At 34.3% G+C, this 17969-nt stretch overlaps 1 protein-coding gene across 1 annotated transcript; it reads right to left on the bottom strand.

Annotated features, from left to right (window-relative positions):
• Nucleotides 1–8232: 8232 nt before the first annotated feature.
• LOC132550305 (uncharacterized) lies at nucleotides 8233–17201 on the bottom strand. The gene is made up of 4 exons (XM_060214350.1): nucleotides 16163–17201; nucleotides 10811–10972; nucleotides 9438–9581; nucleotides 8233–8810 (listed from the first exon to the last, which is right to left on the bottom strand). Exons 1-4 carry the CDS (start codon nucleotides 17199–17201, stop codon nucleotides 8233–8235), a joined length of 1923 nt encoding a protein of 640 aa, XP_060070333.1.
• Nucleotides 17202–17969: the final 768 nt, after the last annotated feature.

The following is a 17969-nucleotide window of genomic DNA, read 5'->3' as shown; positions in this document are numbered from 1 at the left end:
AAATAATTGGACAGGCGTATCCTAGATGAAGATATTAATTAAATCATCCTAATATCATTTATGTCAATTTGAGCATGATCTGGCATTTATATGGCGAATAAACATAATGATGGTCCATAACAAATGTAGTCTGGCATGGTGCTTATTGAGGTAATATCAGAAAGGAATAATTCAACTACATGTAGTTGTATGGATCGACAGAAAATAGGCAATTAATTGTGTAAAAATGCGTATTCTATATAAAAGATCAGATGGAATTACTTTGCCAAGTTTGTTTCTTTTATGTAGCTTCAACTCAGGACAATAGCAAACACTATTTATCTTAGAGTCAGTTAAGGTTATATAGGACCGTGCATTTTAATTACAGTATGGCGTTAAAAATCGACTATCAACTGATAGATTATTTTATAAGTGTTAAATCTAATGATATTTTATATATTAAACATCAGATGGAACTGCTAACCTATTCTATATGTAATAAAGTCTCGATTTTCAGAATTAGATAAGTTTGACAAATAATCTGGCATTACTCTGTCGATTTGATATAAGGAACAAAATTGAAAGTGATTAGAATATCTAAAGGAAGCATAAATTAGTCTGTATACGATAATAACAGACGTATAATGATCGTGTACAATGTTAGACCACATCATAACGTAATGCTCTAATTAAAAAGATTCCGCTTACTTAACGAGTTATAGTTCGACGTGTTCGCGGCGCACGTTAAATTGCTTGCTTAAATGTCATTACCTTGATTGCTTTTTGGTAACGTGACGTTACACGGATTTGACCGTGGTGTATATGAAGCAAACCGTCCATGAAACATAAAGCGCTTTTCCTTTCTTATTGGTTTATTTGCCATCATGTTCACCTTATCGCCTTCCCTTTTCTTTTTTCCATTGATGTAATGGTAATAAACATTTCAAAAAATACATTTTTGCTGTTAACGTCCGTGTTGTGCAATTCCGGAGATATTTATAAGATTAACAACGATACTTTATTTTCCTGTGATGTAGACGTTTGCTATTACTCCATATATTCAATGTTCCTTGGCTCTTCACAATAATATGTTAATGCTGCTTCCTTAAAACCTTCGTCCCTTATAGAAGCAAAACATATTAACTCTTCGTTGACAGTATTATATCGTCATAGTAACGGGTTTATATATTTTGATTGACTTTATATGGGACATGACATGTCAATTATTCATTATTTAAACAGCTTTGATCCAGCGTAAGCCTGTGAGTATTCTGTGCTTCTGTCACGGCCCACATCATGCTGTATGCAACATTAATTGCAATCACGCATCAAAATAACACATTGGGCATATTATATTATATCCTACATAAACCAACACAGTTTAAAGTATTTGAAAACCACTTATGATCAAGGTCAGAAATATGCATAATACCTAGACAGTGAGCGTGAAAATCTGACAAGTTAACACCAAAACGCTTGTTTATACAGTTGGCTTATTACTTGACGACGTTTACATTAATTAATTCATTAAATATATACTATTCACACACAGACATCTTAATCCTTATGAAAAATGAAAAGAAAATCGTCAATTTTAGGTCTAGCCGTATGTAATTTCCATATCATATCTTATTTTATTGACGGGGTACCATCGGCTGTCCTGAAAAATGCCTGCACTGGCCCCCATAGAAGGCAACTGTATGTAAAGTTCAATTCGTCATAGGGGACACCTTATCACTTAGCTTTAGCAGATCATAGGTACAAGGAAATGTGTAGATATTAATTTACAAACTATGTCAACCATAATGTTGTGTAAATATAAACATTTGTGGTTTTGTTATTACTCTAGCGGTTGTAAGAGCCAATGTTTGCTTTCATCCCTAAATTCTATACAAACATGGTGTAAATGTGATGAATTATGTCCTGTAAGACATCAAAATATAACTATATTTGTGTTTTAATTGGTGAATGAAACCAGCAAGATAGTAATCTTTTTTTGATTATTTTGTCTTTCAGGTAAAACACGGCAGTTAAAATGGAGTCGTGTATAAGGTAATTTGATTTGATTTTTTTAAATATGTGTTTTTGAAATAAAGATATAAGTACTTCTCTCATTTATCTGCCCGTCATTCGTAGTGTGCTTAATGAAGCTATAGCTATCTATCTTACTTTTTGTGCATTAAATATCGAGAATATCAAAGGATATTAAAGAGAAAAATGGAAAATGGTTCAAGCGATTGTTTAGTAAAGACAAAATAAAACGAATAACAATAAAATCGAAGTGTTCGTTCGGTTTATTCTGCTTGGCGATGACACTTCTTAATATTGCTACAGCTTAGATCGATACAAAGTCGAAACATCAGAAGATCAGAATGCAAATACTTGATGCATTTCTATGTATATTATGGTCGATAACACGGAACAAACTGAAGCGAATTTTATGGACATTCATCAATTAATAAAATCGGTTTTTGCTGTTAGTGTAATTTGTTTCAGTTAACTACGTCCAGAAGTAAATATCAACTTCCGTTGGTAAATATGATAAAATAGCGACAGCAGTGTAAATGACAAATCGATAAAGTGTCATTATGTCATAAAATGATAAAAATCTCTTGCAGTTAACTATTAATGTCTAACACTTGACGCCCCGGAAAAGGGAAAGTTTCCTTCTTAGCAATGCAATCTATGATCACCCTGTATACAGTGCACAAATTTGAACTTTGTAGCGCGTTAACTTCCAGTACACCTTAGTCAAGATGAATACGCAGGTGCATTCATTACATACTTTGGCAGTTTTGCTGGCAGCATTCTCATCTTAAGCTATGCATAAAACGCCTGATGTTTAGTCTTGAAATCAATCAACGCTAGGCTGTTTATTCTTCAAGTTGGAATAAATGGTTAAGTCGTCTTTTCTACTTTCAGCTTTCATCATAAATGTAACATTGCGTAATCAGATGTTTTTATAGCCGGGAATATTAACTTTTTAATACAATTTATACGGAGTTTGCATGGAGAACCTGTTTTAAAGATAATATAAAATACCTATCATAGTTTGATAGTAGCGTTTGCGCTAGTCATTTAATGAATATATTCATTATCAGAAATGGTAATATTGTAGGTGTATAGAACGTTTCGATTCAAATTTATAGTTAGAACTGCGTAATATAGCTGTTCGTCTTTCTAGGACTAGTAAATAATACTACATCTCGATCAGACCACATGATTTAACATTATATAGTTAAACCTATACAGGTTTATAAAGCAATTAATCTTTGGTAGTGATGAATTGGCTTTGTTATTAATCAACTCCCATTTGCAATCCATGAATACCGAATAAATTAACCAGAAGGAGAACTGTGAAAAGGAAAACTCTTTACTACGTTTGAGTATTGTTAACACTAACACAAGTGCAAGTATACACGATGCTACCTTAAAGTAACGTTTTGAAAATTGAAGGTGCATGAACAAAAATAAAACATGATTTATTAACAACGAAGATATTGATTTCTGGTAGAATAAACTTTTTCTATTTCTGCTTCATGAACGAAACACATCACGTAGGACTAAGTCATGCACAGTAAGTTCAAATTCTTAAATGAGAACAGGCTTTATAACAGTAAACCAAAAGGCATACATATAATCATTGGATAAATCCGCTTCTTGTCGTACGAGGAAATAGACTTTTTTTTCCGAATGAAGGGCAGGATGACAACCATAAAACTTCAATATAGCCTTTATCAATCTTGTCGTAAGACTTTTGAGACACATCACGCAAAATACCATAGAATAATTAATTACTTTGAACTTATCTATTTTAACGGGTTTCACGTTGAACATATTGCATCAAAATATGAATGCGTTAATTTGAGCTTCTGTAAATTATCTGAATATACTTGTGGATAAGTTATTTCATCATCACACTGTTTTACCAAAAATTAAATTGCGCTCAAATTTGCGCAAAATACAGTACAATTACAGTACCTGAAACACATGTACATTACTCAAGGAGACATGGATTTCACTATATGGAAATAACAAATATGAAAAAGGAGGATTAAATATGTCTACAACTAATGAATCCGCTAGAGATATAACAACTTGTATAATGCAAGATACACTTTTTAAATATAGAAGAATTGTAGAAAATGAAGGGTTTGCCTTAAGAGAGTTACACTCTGAACATTAACTTCAATTCAAAGATATGAATACCTTGTTCGTTTTTTCTGGTTACTATAGATTTGACCACAAGCGATTTCCAGTTAAAAATAAGGTGATTTTGGGAAAAATAACAACTGATTAAATTAACAAAATGTTCATAAAAAAACATTTTAACATGATTTTAAAACTGATTCATGCGAGCAGTTCGTAGGTTAAGTGTACTTTTATTTCCTATATATGTATTTAGTCATAACTCTATCGGCTTTCTACGGTATAGCATCACTAACATTAGTTTTGGACAAATACACAATACAAAAAATGAATGTTTAACATTCATACCCAACTGACTTAGAAACGGATACAGTTATAATTTGTAGCAAAAAGTACATTTGATCAGATTGACTTTTTATATGTCATGATTTTTAAAGGCACTTAACCATTTAAAATGTCACATTAAGATTTCGCTGAGGTAACTGTCATCCATCACCAGTTAAATCGAAAAGGTCACTAAATCCTCTTGTACGGTTTTATTCGGGACCTGGATTTATACATTCGTTTAGGTACACTCATCTAAAATAATTATTCGATATTACATCTATTGTCGTCATGTCAAACCATAACCTGTATAATTGTGATGAAAAGTAGAATTTCATGTTTTATATGACACGATTTAATCCATACGGATTCTGGCACGGTTAAGAATATATATATATGTACATGGCATTGTTCCAAAATCAGCTATATGAAAATTACGGAATTTATTGAATGATGGGGCTAGTGAACCTTAGCATCTGAATACTGACTTTTCCTTCGATCTCTTTGGATTTTATGGGCTTGAAAATTCAGGTCCTTAACATCTCTGAAGAGTTCTGGAATGACGGAACATCTGATGCAGTTTGATTCAATATTTGGCTTATACAAACTTACTTACCATAAAGAAATTTTGAGCCATGGACTTTTTTATGCTTTGTTAGTCTTTGTTAACGACTGAGCAACTAACAAAAAATACTAAAATACTACAATGGTATAATTGATTCCTTAGTTATAGCTATTTATGCTTTCTTATTTCAGTTGCAGAAGCATATTTATCTCATCGATGTGCTTGGAAATGGAAACATTTGCGTTTTAGAAGACTAAGATGGACATTTTCTGTTAAAGAATAAATACCTAATCTTACATTTCCTGTTATCATCGAAATCCTCTGCCATTTTTTCATCACGATGTGATGTTCAAAAATTAACAAAAATTAAGATTTTACAAAAATATATAGATGGATAACACATTTCAACACAAATTTAGAATAAGATACAATTACTGCCAAATAATGAGTATACAGCTGTTTCGTACTCCAGGAGCTCTCGTCAGTGATGTTAAGGATCAAAATTTCAAATCCTAAGAGGCCTTAATTGATCGAAAGAAATTTCAGAGCCTTTAACGTCTTAAAACAACTTCAATAAATTATCCAGACAATTAATATTACATAATGATAAACCGATGTTAATAGCCATATTAACAGAGCAATATCAGTTGATAGGATTATTTTACTTGTAAACGATTGATTAGAGTGGTGCGTAGTGATTTCAGCAGCTGGTTGTATGCCTTGTAGGTTCGTTGTTGTTAATCTTGTTTTCTTTGTGGTATATTTTATTGCTTACTTGAACTATCCAAGATTTACATGGCTGGGGATAATCCTTCCGGAACACTTGGTCCATATTTTCCTCGTACTTTATCAAGTGTCTCCATCGGAATCTGCCTTTCGTTAATTTGCTGATAGTTGGGATGAGAGGTAGGGGGTTCTTTTATGCAGTCGAAACTATCATCACTATAAACATTGGGTAAACTTTACCGCGTGATCAATGCTATCGTGCATGCAATTATTGTGAACGGTATTCAAAATGCATTTCTTGTTCCCTGAAACCCAGATTTTCAGCATGTCATTTCCAAACTTATTGTCTATGTAGTATAACTAATTTCTTCGTTTCTCGTTCTGTTTAATTTGTCTTTATTCACTTTGTTATCATTTGAACTCAGTATCTTAAGTGTACTCACTTGCCACATTAGTTGTAAAATTGACTTTGCTTAGATTGATACTTTGATACAGATATTGCTACTGTTTTGTTTTCTTCTAGTTCGGTTCCTTTTGATGTCAGCCTTTAGCATTACTATTCTATCCAGCTCATAATTTGTATTTGTATTTCAACTGTGTCTTTCGAACTATTGTCGAAATAGGACCGTCCTCTTTCACTTCTATGGCTAAGGTCATGTTCTTCGCCTTTTGGTATAGGACATTTCTGTTGTTATCACATATCGATTTTATGTTTGGTTTATCTTGCCATCAACCATCATCAAGCAATGTGTGAAAAAAAAACTATATCATCGTCGTAATATCTGTTTCTCTGGCTACGGACTCTGGCACTTGGACACCTGTTAATTGCAGGGAAGTACAGACTTTTCCTATTTTTTCTTGCTTTTCAACAGCAATATCAAGATGATTTATCCATAAATACCCTAACACAAGTAGATGCTTCAATCTAATTTGTGATCAATTTTCATATTACAATAAGACTGCAAAAATTAAATTACATACAATTTATTTCAAACATATCAAAAATAACAAAGCAAAAATAGATGTTGACAGTTCTTGTTTGAATCCTTTGTTAAAATGATATACACAGCTATTTACCGAAAAGAATAATAACATAAAATATATAATGATTTAATGATTTGTCTAAGAATAAACTATTCAGCAACAGGAGTTCCGAACTGATTATTTCCTTATTCGCCAATTTATCAAATAGATAAGGACATGCTACTTCAATGAATGTCTGTGATAAATGCTAATACAGACAAGTTTGTTGAAGTATTTTTAAACATATAGACACATGAGTGCACTATGTGTTGAGAAAATGATAACTAGGTTGAATTGAAATGGAAATCTGATCTGTACAAAATATCGGATACAAGCTGTGACACAACATCGATTTTCAATGTATATGCAAGTACTGGTAAGAAATGGTGTATTGTTAATTATTCGTCCGATAATATTTCTTTATCATGGTTGGTTTTGCTATATTGATTCATAGATGTTTTTTCCTAGTGATTAATAACAATATTTACCCACATTTAGTTATATTAATGTTAATACAACTCATGGATTTAATATTTCATCTAAGCTCACTTTATCGTCTGAGTTTCTTTTAAATCATCAGTTATTTTCTATTTCATTCTATATAAATACATATTCTCTTGTTCTATAACATAAATTTTGCCACAATACAACGTCCTGTACTTCACGAGAATACAGTAGAGCCTCTAAAAGTACCAATTAAGTATTGGCACTAATTCTTGCTTAACGGACATAACCTCAGTACTTCATTCAAGACGTTTCTTTACATTTAGATTTCTTAAAGTGTTTAAGAACAAAAGATCATTCATGTCGGGATCGATGCCTTTAAACATTATGGAGTTATAAATTTATCACAATTTTATCAGTGTTGCATATAAGTGAATTAATTGGTATGTTTGCATCCTTATATATATATCAGAAGATGCATTGACGTATGAAATTCACAATCATGATACATTCTAAAATAGTTCAATACCCAGTAATATATATTTGTTGCGATTATGGAGCACAAAACATCTAGTCAATTCTAGTAGCTGTTTTTTTTTTTTTTTTTTTTCATTTTTCATAATCTTGTGTGCTTTTTGTTCAATCACTTAAAGGTCATGGAGACATTGTGATGAAATTTGTGATGTAGTGGAACAAGATCGTTTCCGATATTGGTAAACCAATGCTGAGGTTATGACACTGTTACTGTAATATGGTGTTATTTCATAGACTAAACACCTTTGATCCAATAACAGGACATCTGATGACATCAATTACATCCTTCCTTAGAAAAGAATATAGGGTTTGTTGCAGTGTATAAAAGATATTCAAGTGAATATCACCATGGAAATCAAATTTACATGAGATTCTCGTTAGTGATTCTGAGGGCTGTAATCTGTGATGATAAACCAAGAAAGTGACTGAATGTAGTAGAAAATCAAATTAAAGGGAACGTTTTTTTTTTTATCCTTACTCCTTAGTTATTAATCATCAATATATGCTTTGTTGAACAAATCGCCATTGCTCTCGTTCCTTGCGTTCTTGCTCGCAACTGTATTTTCCTCTACTATCTGAAAATTGACCTCACTATTGTCAATGGGATGGATGCCTCCATTTGAGACTGATGTCATTTCTGTCTCTGTTTTATTGTTTGATAGTCTGATATCACCGTTCGTGGATACGACATTCACACTACTACGGTCACATTCTTTGCTTTGGCTTTCCAACAGTTTCTGATGTTCTTCAGTTGATCTGGTTTTGGGCATAGAAAGAGACATTCTTTTCCAAAATGTGTTCATTTTTTTTTCTGAAGCGTCCTGTCCCGGATATTCGATATATGTTACGGATCGGATGATCTGTCGCAGATTTGGGTCCATAGAACTCAAGGAGTCTGTAATATCTTCAAGCAAGATGGGAATAATCCTATGTTTCCGTTTTAACATTTCGTGTTGGGCAACCTGGTATTCGAATCTTGTGAATTCACTCTCAATATATCGGGGTGTAAGTATAAGGATAGTTCGCCGACTGTTGTTGACTGCATTTATGATGTTATTGGCAATCGCTGGAAAAATACAACAAAAATGTAAGTGAAAATATAGACGATCTTTACGATTCAAAATATTCAAACGCAATAATGCAAGAAAAAAATTAATACATTTTTTAAAATTATAAGACCTTATTTTCACTAACAGGTATACATCTATTTATTTCAATGCCAACACAAAAAGAGAAAATCTAATTCCAAACAAGATACTTCTCTATGCATCAACATCCAGGCAAAATGGTCATATGAGGTATGAATGAGATATGAAATAGTCATTGCCACATCTGTTATAAAAAGGAGTAATCTGTTATATACGATATATGTCACAGGCAGTACATGGGTGGTAAGATGAAATAACACAATTTAGAAACCTAAGGGTGTAACTGGATTTGCTTTTTGATACTGGTGACGGGAATAGCATAAGGAAAAAACTGAGATAGAAATAAAGGGACAGTATGAAAAGAAAAAGTTATGTCAGCAACTGAAAAAAACAAAACATGAAATAAATTGACCAAAATGAAATTGAATGACTATACTAGCTGTGTTAGATTTAACAATTACTTAACATATATAAAGTATATAAAAAGCAACATCTTACCATGCATAAAATTCAACAGTTTTAGCTTATTACTTAATTTCACTCACTTTCGCCAGGCATGAAGTCCCGGAAATGCATACACAGCGTGAAACCAAGTTCTTTCTCCAATTTCGGGAACAGCGTATGGAGCACGAAGTTCTGATCGACGTCTGTAGATTTGTATGAAACGAATGCATCCCATGTTCTGTCATCTTAAAGATAAAATAATACTGACTTATTAGACAATGATGAAATTTTCTTCTGCATGGCTAACTCCTGAACGAAATACATAATAATAATGAAACTTATTTTAGTAAATTACATCGTAAATGCGTAGCTCTTACGTGTATATGATTTACAGATGATATAGAGGATAGACAAAATAAAATGATAAATCGTATTTTATTTCGGACTTTTATTACCAAAGCTATCTGACTAGTGACTAAACGTGTAAAACCATGTAAAGCTAATTATGTAACAAAATTACGTAAACTTGTGGCGATGATCAGGTAATTAATTTGATCTATACATGTAATCAGGTAACTTGACTTGGAGTGATAATTATTATGTCTACATAAATTTAGCGAAAATTTGCGAGAGGTTTGCACAATAACACGACTTGTTCATATGAATTATTTATTATAACAAAAAGTTGTCTTATGTTAATACGGCTTGAAATAAGTAGACTGCAGAAACACGCCATCATAAGACAACAAAATAAAACATTGTTAGTTATTTTAATACGATAGGCATACACAAAGAAACCAATTAACTACAACACAAAAACATATTTATTTTACTACATGACCCCGTATACCGATGGTTTGTGGCTGTAGCGATAATCGTGTGAGACATGTATTTTTACCTAATAACATTACATACCACGGGCGTAGAAAAGTATAACATAACTATTAATATAGATCCTACTTCCTCATACAAAGGCAGACATGTTGATTGATGGTTCCCGTTGGTAGTCTGTAGCTTAGACTGTGCCTGGCGGTCGAGGCAATAAAGAAATAGACACACTACACTGGATGGGTGACAGTCTCTTATCATAATGGCATGACTATTTGTGTGTGTAAGTATTTCCGCGTTACTCAGTATCGAAAAACATTTTTGTGACTTTAATCAATTTTTTTCATAGACGTTGGTCATTATTGATGATGAAAATCTATCAAAGGATAAGATGGTATTTCCTTAAGTACCCATAAAAGTATTACAAAGATACATTAAAAAAACTCATTAATGTGTTATTTTCACTTCGATGCAGGAGACGAATCAATAACGAATAAAAAATCTTCTTAAAAAATAATTAAAGCAAACGTGCAGTTTGGAAATTGGTATACCAATGTAAACTTCTTACGCCATATTCATATTTATGAGGAAGTAATATTACCAACAACAATGATATTAATTGCTTATAGGATATAGTTTTACTGACCATCGTCTTCATAAGGCTGGAAGTAGTGGACAATTTTCATTATGACTGTGACCCTATTGTGCCACATCCAGTAAGGTATGATGACAAGAGCCATAATAAGAAGTCCAAGCACACCGGCGCATACTCCTACCACCCATAGATACCACCTGTCCGTCTTCTTTCCTGGAAAAAAGTTATAAAACATCATTTGATTATTTAATTTTAAGAAATGAAAATAGCCATATTGTTAATAAAGTGAAATAAATGCACACAACTGAATCGGGTTAGGACTTTGACACGGTAATGATGAAAATATAAAAAATATTGTGAGAAAAAAGAGAGATTTGAACAGATATGATTTGATTTAAACATATTTTTTTGAAAATATAACAATGGGATCAGACACAAGTTAAAAATAAATAATTTGTCTTCTCTTGTAAAATATAAATGATGTATGCTCGAAACACAGATAAAAAGTCTAGAAAGATGAAAGAATATAAAAAAGGTCTTATGGAAAGAAAAATGGCTTCAACCCGATAAGTACATCAAAATAAGATCCAAATATTTGAACGTTCACAAAAGAAGAAACATAGCAGCTAAGACGGAACCACCAGGTATAGCAATGAGTGCTTCTAACTTGGTTCCACCGAAAGAATCTTGTTTTTTTTTATTTAGACCTTGATGTTGACTTTACCACGTGGTTTTCGTCGAATTGCATTTCTCGAAACCTTGTGTTTATTATTTTCTGTAAGCTTGCGACATCTATAACGGAAATCACGATATGGAAAACGAGTTTTGAATATCAAAGCGATTGTAATTTGTGAACATGTTCGGTGAAGTACAGTCGTTAATGTCTGGAAATGAAATATTTACAAGATGGAACGTTTTTTAGTTCAAATGAGTTCCTTTTAGGACTCATCAGTGCTGGGGGCCTAAATCCTTAACCATGAAGTGACTGAGGAAGATCAAAAGTGATGTAAGAAATGTCAAACTCTAGATGGAGAGGTGTACTAGTCCCTTGATTCGATAAATATTATAAATTCCATACCTGATGCTTTTAGAAAAAACGTCAAGTACATGTGTATATTCTGAACTGTGTCATTATTCGAATGAATTAAAACGTGGAATGCTTATTATGGCAAACTTTGGGGACAAATAGTCAACCAGCAGTGTCTACCAACTGCAATTTTGAAAATTGAACCAACGACACACTTGTAAATAGCACATTAAATGAATTTGATTTTCATCATAACACCACATTGAAAAGACAGATAAAATGAAATCATTGAAAGGGAAATATTATAGCTTTCGAAAACTAATGACACCTCGTTAGAAATGTCTGAAATGTTGCATTTCACCACACGAAAAGAAACTCTATCATATTCGTTTTTTTTTAGAATTACACATAAGATTACCTGTCGTTTGAGTGACTATTGAAGAAGTTTCGCAGGAAAGTCCTGTATATCCTACGTTACATTTACAATATACCGGTCCATTCTTTAATTGTTGACAATAGCCATGCTCACAATTCAAATTACAACATTGCTTGTCACAATGTGGTCCATATGCTCCTCTATCGCAAGAACAATTAAAGTGAAGGAGGTCATCAGCAAGTGTCCTCTGACAAAAACCATATAAACATATGAGTTTGTTTGGTATGCATAACCGCTGGTCTAATGGTCTAAGCGTGTAGTTGGCAGAGCAAGAATGATTCGAGGAAAAATTGCCAAAGTACCCAGAAGGAATATCGCAAGAAAGTCCTTTGTAGCCATCGTGACAATTACAGTAGACAGTGCCATTGTTCTCATGTTCCGCACATTCTCCATGTTCGCATTTCAAATTGCAGCATTGGTTCTCGCACTGTAGACCGTAAGCCCCTTTATCACACACACATCTATGGTAAGTTACATCTTCTTCGATCGTCTTTTCACAAATACCGTATAGACACGTGAGGTTGTTAAGAATGCAAACTCGCTGTTCTAGAGATCTAAAGGTGTAACTAGGAGAGCAAGAGTGGTTCCCAGATAAAATACCCGAAACAGATCCATTTGTGGTATCAGAAATATCATTCAAATCTGGAGATGGTATGGGATCTCTGGAATACTCGCATGATTTACCCGTGTAGCTGGGGTTACATTTACAATATTCGGTCTGGTTGGGAAATAGAGCACAAATACCATGCATACACTTTAAACAACATTTTGTCTTACAAAGGTGTCCGTACGAACCATCATCGCATAAACAACTAAACTCTATAAAATTTTCATTTTCTTCGATTTCACAGCGACCGTATAGGCATATCAAGTGTTCATTGCACCGTCTCTCGTCTAGGGGTCTTATCGAATAGTTAGTAGAACAGGAATGGTTCTCAGCGTGGTAATTGATTAACGAAGGACTCTCCGTAGTTTCTGGTTGTGACGAAGACGTTACTTTTTTCTCGATTTCACAAGTCATACCCGAGTATCCCGTGCGGCATTTGCAATATTCAGTTCGATTAGGGTATAAATTACACTCCCCATGTGCACATTCAAGACAACATTTAAACTCACACATTGGTCCTACTGCTCCAAAGTCGCACAGACAACTGAACTCAATGAAACCATTCTCATCTATTGTTTCACAAATACCAAATTCACAAATAAGCTGTGGCATCTTCTCACATTGCCTTTCGTGAAGGGGACGCAATTTGTAATTTGACGAACAAACATTTTTATACGGATGACCATCCCAAGATGAATTTTGTGATGCTGTTGTGATTTGTCGTTTTATCCTCTGATGAAAGTTGGTAGATTTTATACTCGATATCAGAATGAATGTAATCAAAACACAAAACAACCTTGAGCAGACGAAAGGATATTTCAGGACCTTAGAAATCATGTTAGAGTTTGAGATATTTTTGGATGCACGCTTCCTTTTTTTATCAGGTATTCAGCATGACTACATTTTGAACATGCTCAGGTGTTCTAAGTCCTCTCAGACGAATCAAGTCATTTTACTCCTCAGATACAAGACTAGGTATAATGTAATTATGATTGAACTGAGATCACCCAACACTATTTCAACGAAACAGGATGTTACGATGTTTACCATTCTCTAGCACAGACCGTGTGGCATTGCCTCAGACACACATCAGCTTGTGATTATCACTGACATAGATTGGAGATTACACGACTTAATCCGTTCTCGTATTGGTTGATTTAGTCAAGTGTCACAACATTGCGACCAACAGGCGTAAAACCCTCCGATTGATTATAACAATTTTAGAGTATACGTCGCTTGACAAAATATCTTTCGTATTTTAACAAGCATTGCTAGCTTGATCGTTATTCAACGCGGAACAATAATGTCTTTTTCTCTCTGACTAAATTATAGATTTAATAGAGATATTGGTTTTGATCTTCGTTGAGCTGACAAAGCAATTCAAGAGAACAAAAAAGTGCGTTTTCGCGATTTGTTTTTCCGCATATTCTTTTTTTGGGTGATAAACTGCAGCATGAGTGTACCTAACTTCATTGCGATAAATCGAAAACGAGGGCAAAGATTTCAGTTCAGACCTGATATGAAAATAATGCAAGCACCATATTTACATATGTTTTTTAAGCTCCTGATGTCTTTATTAGAAAGTACGATTAGCAAAAACAGTCTACGCTTCACTTAAATGTCAACATCTATGTCCAGTAATGGTTCATGGAAGCAGGATGAAGCTCTCAATGGCCGCGGCAAGTTTAGTAACGCACTCTTTATTCCTGTAATCGATCATACTTCTATACAATAAATTATGCACAGAAGTCACTGCTGTTAGCTTTATCTATAATATCACAAAACAAACCTAAATTGATACTACCAACACCAGGCAACATGTTAAGTCATAATGTAAAAGGCCATAAGAATAGGAAAGTGTAGCGGAAGCTGTTATTGCTACAGGGTGGGAAGTATTTCCAGCACGCCTTATGCTAATTATTTCAAAGTATGTATTAGCACACATAAAGGTCTATAAATACGGGAATGCCCTGCGTGTGTTTTTTTTCAAAATTATGTTTCGTTTGCCGAAATGAGAAATGCTTTTCATGCACATTAAGTTGTATCTCTGAAATTGTCTCACAATTCCTGCATGGTTTTAACTCACCCACTAGCGTTAGCTATGCAACTTACAGTACATCATAGCTGTATACCATATGAAGACAAGTAGCAATCATGTATTTAATTTGGCATCTTTTATGGTTGGTTACTGTAAACAACAGAGGAGAAAGGTACTAAAAAGTTATGTTTCTGTCAACGTGTGTCATATCAATCAAAGTCGAAGTGTCAGTATTACACCGATAAGCCGTGTCTGTATTACATTGATAAGTTGTGTCAGTATTACACCGATAAGTCGTGTCAGTATTACACCGATAAGTCGTGTCAGTATTACACCGATACGTCCTGTCGGTATTAAACCGATAAGTCGTTTCAGTATTATACCGATAAGTCCTGTCGGTATTACACCGATAAGTCCTGTCGGTATTAAACCGATAAGTCGTTTCAGTATTATACCGATAAGTCCTGTCGGTATTAAACCGATAAGTCGTATCAGTATTGCACCAATAAGTCGTGTCAGTATTACACCGATAACTCGTGTCAGTATTAAACCGATACCTCGTGTCAGTATTATACCGATAAGTCGTGTCAGTATTACACCGATAAGTCCTGTCGGTATTAAACCGATAACTCGTGTCAGTATTAAACCGATAAGTCGTGTCAGTATTACATCCAATAGGTCGTGTCAGTATTTCACCGATAACTCGTGTCAGTATTACACCGATAAGTCCTGTCGGTATCACACCAATAAGTCGTGTCAGTATTACACCGATAAGTCCTGTCGGTATTACACCGATAAGTCATTTCCTAATTACACCAATAAGTTGTGTCAGTATTATACCGATAAGTCGTGTCAGTATTATACCGATAAGTCGTGTCAGTATTATACCGATAAGTCGTGTCATTATTACACCAATAAGTCGTGTCAGTATTACACCAATAAGTTGTGTCATTATTACACCAATAAGTCGTGTCAGTATTACACCAATATGTCGTGTCAGTATTACACCAATAAGTTGTGTCAGTATAAAACCGCTCTGAAACGAATTTCTTCTAATTTTGATATCAATAATGTAACCAGGGTAAACATATCTTTGAATATCAACCGAAAAGAAATACAACAATGTTAAGCATATTGGAAATGAATATTCAGTACAGAATACCGAAAATAATCCTAAATATTTCTCAGTTCTTGGAATGGTGAAGAATCAACTGTGAGGACTTACAAATATATATGCAGGATGTACTAAAATACCATTTTTATAAGATAAAGCGAGATAGAAATGAATAACTTACCCTCTAGAATAATTTTGTTTTCGCAGAATTCGCCTTCGTAGTTGTATTCGCAGTAGCAGTACTCTGTACCATTAAGATACGTTTTGCATTCACCGTGTTCCCCACACTTGAGACAACATTGAATATGACACAGTCCCCCTATTCCTCCGTCGTCACACTCACAGGCAAGCTGTAAACCATGTTCATTCATCTCAGCCTTCTTACATTGTCCATAAACACAAACAAAATTGGGGACGCATTCGCGTACACTTAAAGGTCTTAAAGTATAATGCTGAGAACATGCATTCTCTTTTGAATATTCAGATAAAAGGCCTCTCTCTGGACTTTCACAGAATCTGCCTTCCTTTCCGTCTTTACATTTGCAGTATTCTTGACCTTGGTCATTCTTCAGACAAACACCATTTGGTGAACAATCTAAACAACATTTGTTATCACATAATCCTCCTGAAGAGCCAGTATCACATTCGCATGTTATAATGTTGTCTGACGTCATTTCCGTTGTCGATGCATTAGACTGTTGGATTTCTGTTTCCGGTTTAATACAGTAAAACGTTCCATTTATCAACATGCATTTTTCATCAACTCGACATTGCAGTGGACATTTCATTGTGTCACAAAATGCCCCTGTCCATCCGTAATCACACGCACACTTAAATCCGAAATGTTTGTCACAATAACCATGGATACACTCAAATCCCTGAATACATTCCCGTTCTTCGATAGGCCGTAACGTTGTGCTAGACATGTTCTGGTTGACTATCGCAGGAGATGGTGACATTGAAGTAGGTACGGTGGACGGAGGGGACTCGGTACTCGGAGAAATGAGGTAGTTACATTTTGATCCCGTATACCCTGGTGCGCAAAAACATTTGACCATACATGTTGTGGTGTTGAGAAAACACGTACCTGAATTTTTACAATAATTATCTATATTTACACATGGATCAAACAAACATGTGGCTCCCTCTGGTTTAGTTCCTCCAAAGAAATCCTGCCTTTTCACTCTTTGAAGGTGTGATGCATTACTTCCTATAGTCATAAAAATACCTAGGAAAATATTTGTATAGTTGATTAACAATGGCCAACGCCAAAATGACCAAACACGTTCAGTGCTCATATTTCTTGAACAAATTAACAGTAATAAACATTTATTAATTAATTAAGATCATCTCTTATTGATGTGTTGAACACAGTAGCCTGGATTAATTTTACTTCCTTGAAAAAACCTATCCATGAGAAATGTAATACAGGTCATCAAGTACTAGCTGCTGCACAGTACGTGTGCCTAAAGTAAATTTCAGAACGTTTATCTTCCATCCTTAGATAGCGCAGTGATTTATAAATCCAATGGCTAAACGTTTCCTTACAGCAGAACATCACCTGTCACGGAATCACACGTTGAGTATCTCTGGAGGCATACGATTCAATGTCTGTAGCCGAACGTAAGTGATTGCCGTGTTAATGTAATTACCAGTACTCCAGCTCATTCATATAGACAAAGGCGGATACAAATAAGGCAATTCTGTCCTGGGTTGAAGCCATTGGATTGGATGTTGAAGTCATGTGTTACTTTGTGATGCAGGTCAATGAAACGCTTTGAGAATGCTACAGTGAGATGTCCAAGTTACGCTTGTTAATGACCGTTAATCATTTCCTTGTCTCTCTGATGGATTAGGTATACGTGCTATTGAAAACCGCTGTTAACTGCGAAGTTCTGTTTACAGGTGTTACTGAGGTCCTTCAGCGTCGTAAGACATCACCTTCTCGTCGGTGACCGTTGGTCACTCCCGTATAAATGTCCAGTAGT

Source organism: Ylistrum balloti, unplaced genomic scaffold (assembly GCF_031769215.1).
Source record: "Ylistrum balloti isolate Yb309-2 unplaced genomic scaffold, AGI_CSIRO_Ybal_v1 Utg370120, whole genome shotgun sequence".
Lineage (NCBI taxonomy): Eukaryota > Metazoa > Mollusca > Bivalvia > Pectinida > Pectinidae > Ylistrum > Ylistrum balloti.
Note: the sequence above shows the minus strand (reverse complement) of the source record. Positions and strands in the feature narration are given on the sequence as shown.

Coding starts and splice junctions, on each gene's coding strand:
- LOC132550305 (XM_060214350.1), bottom strand. CDS start 17,201: ATGACTATAGGAAGTAATGCATCACACCTTCAAAGAGTGAAAAGGCAG. Junction 9,582..10,810: donor CCAGCCTTATGAAGACGATG/GTCAGTAAAACT, acceptor TTTATCTTTAAG/ATGACAGAACATGGGATGCA. Junction 8,811..9,437: donor GGACTTCATGCCTGGCGAAA/GTGAGTGAAATT, acceptor GTATTTTTCCAG/CGATTGCCAATAACATCATA.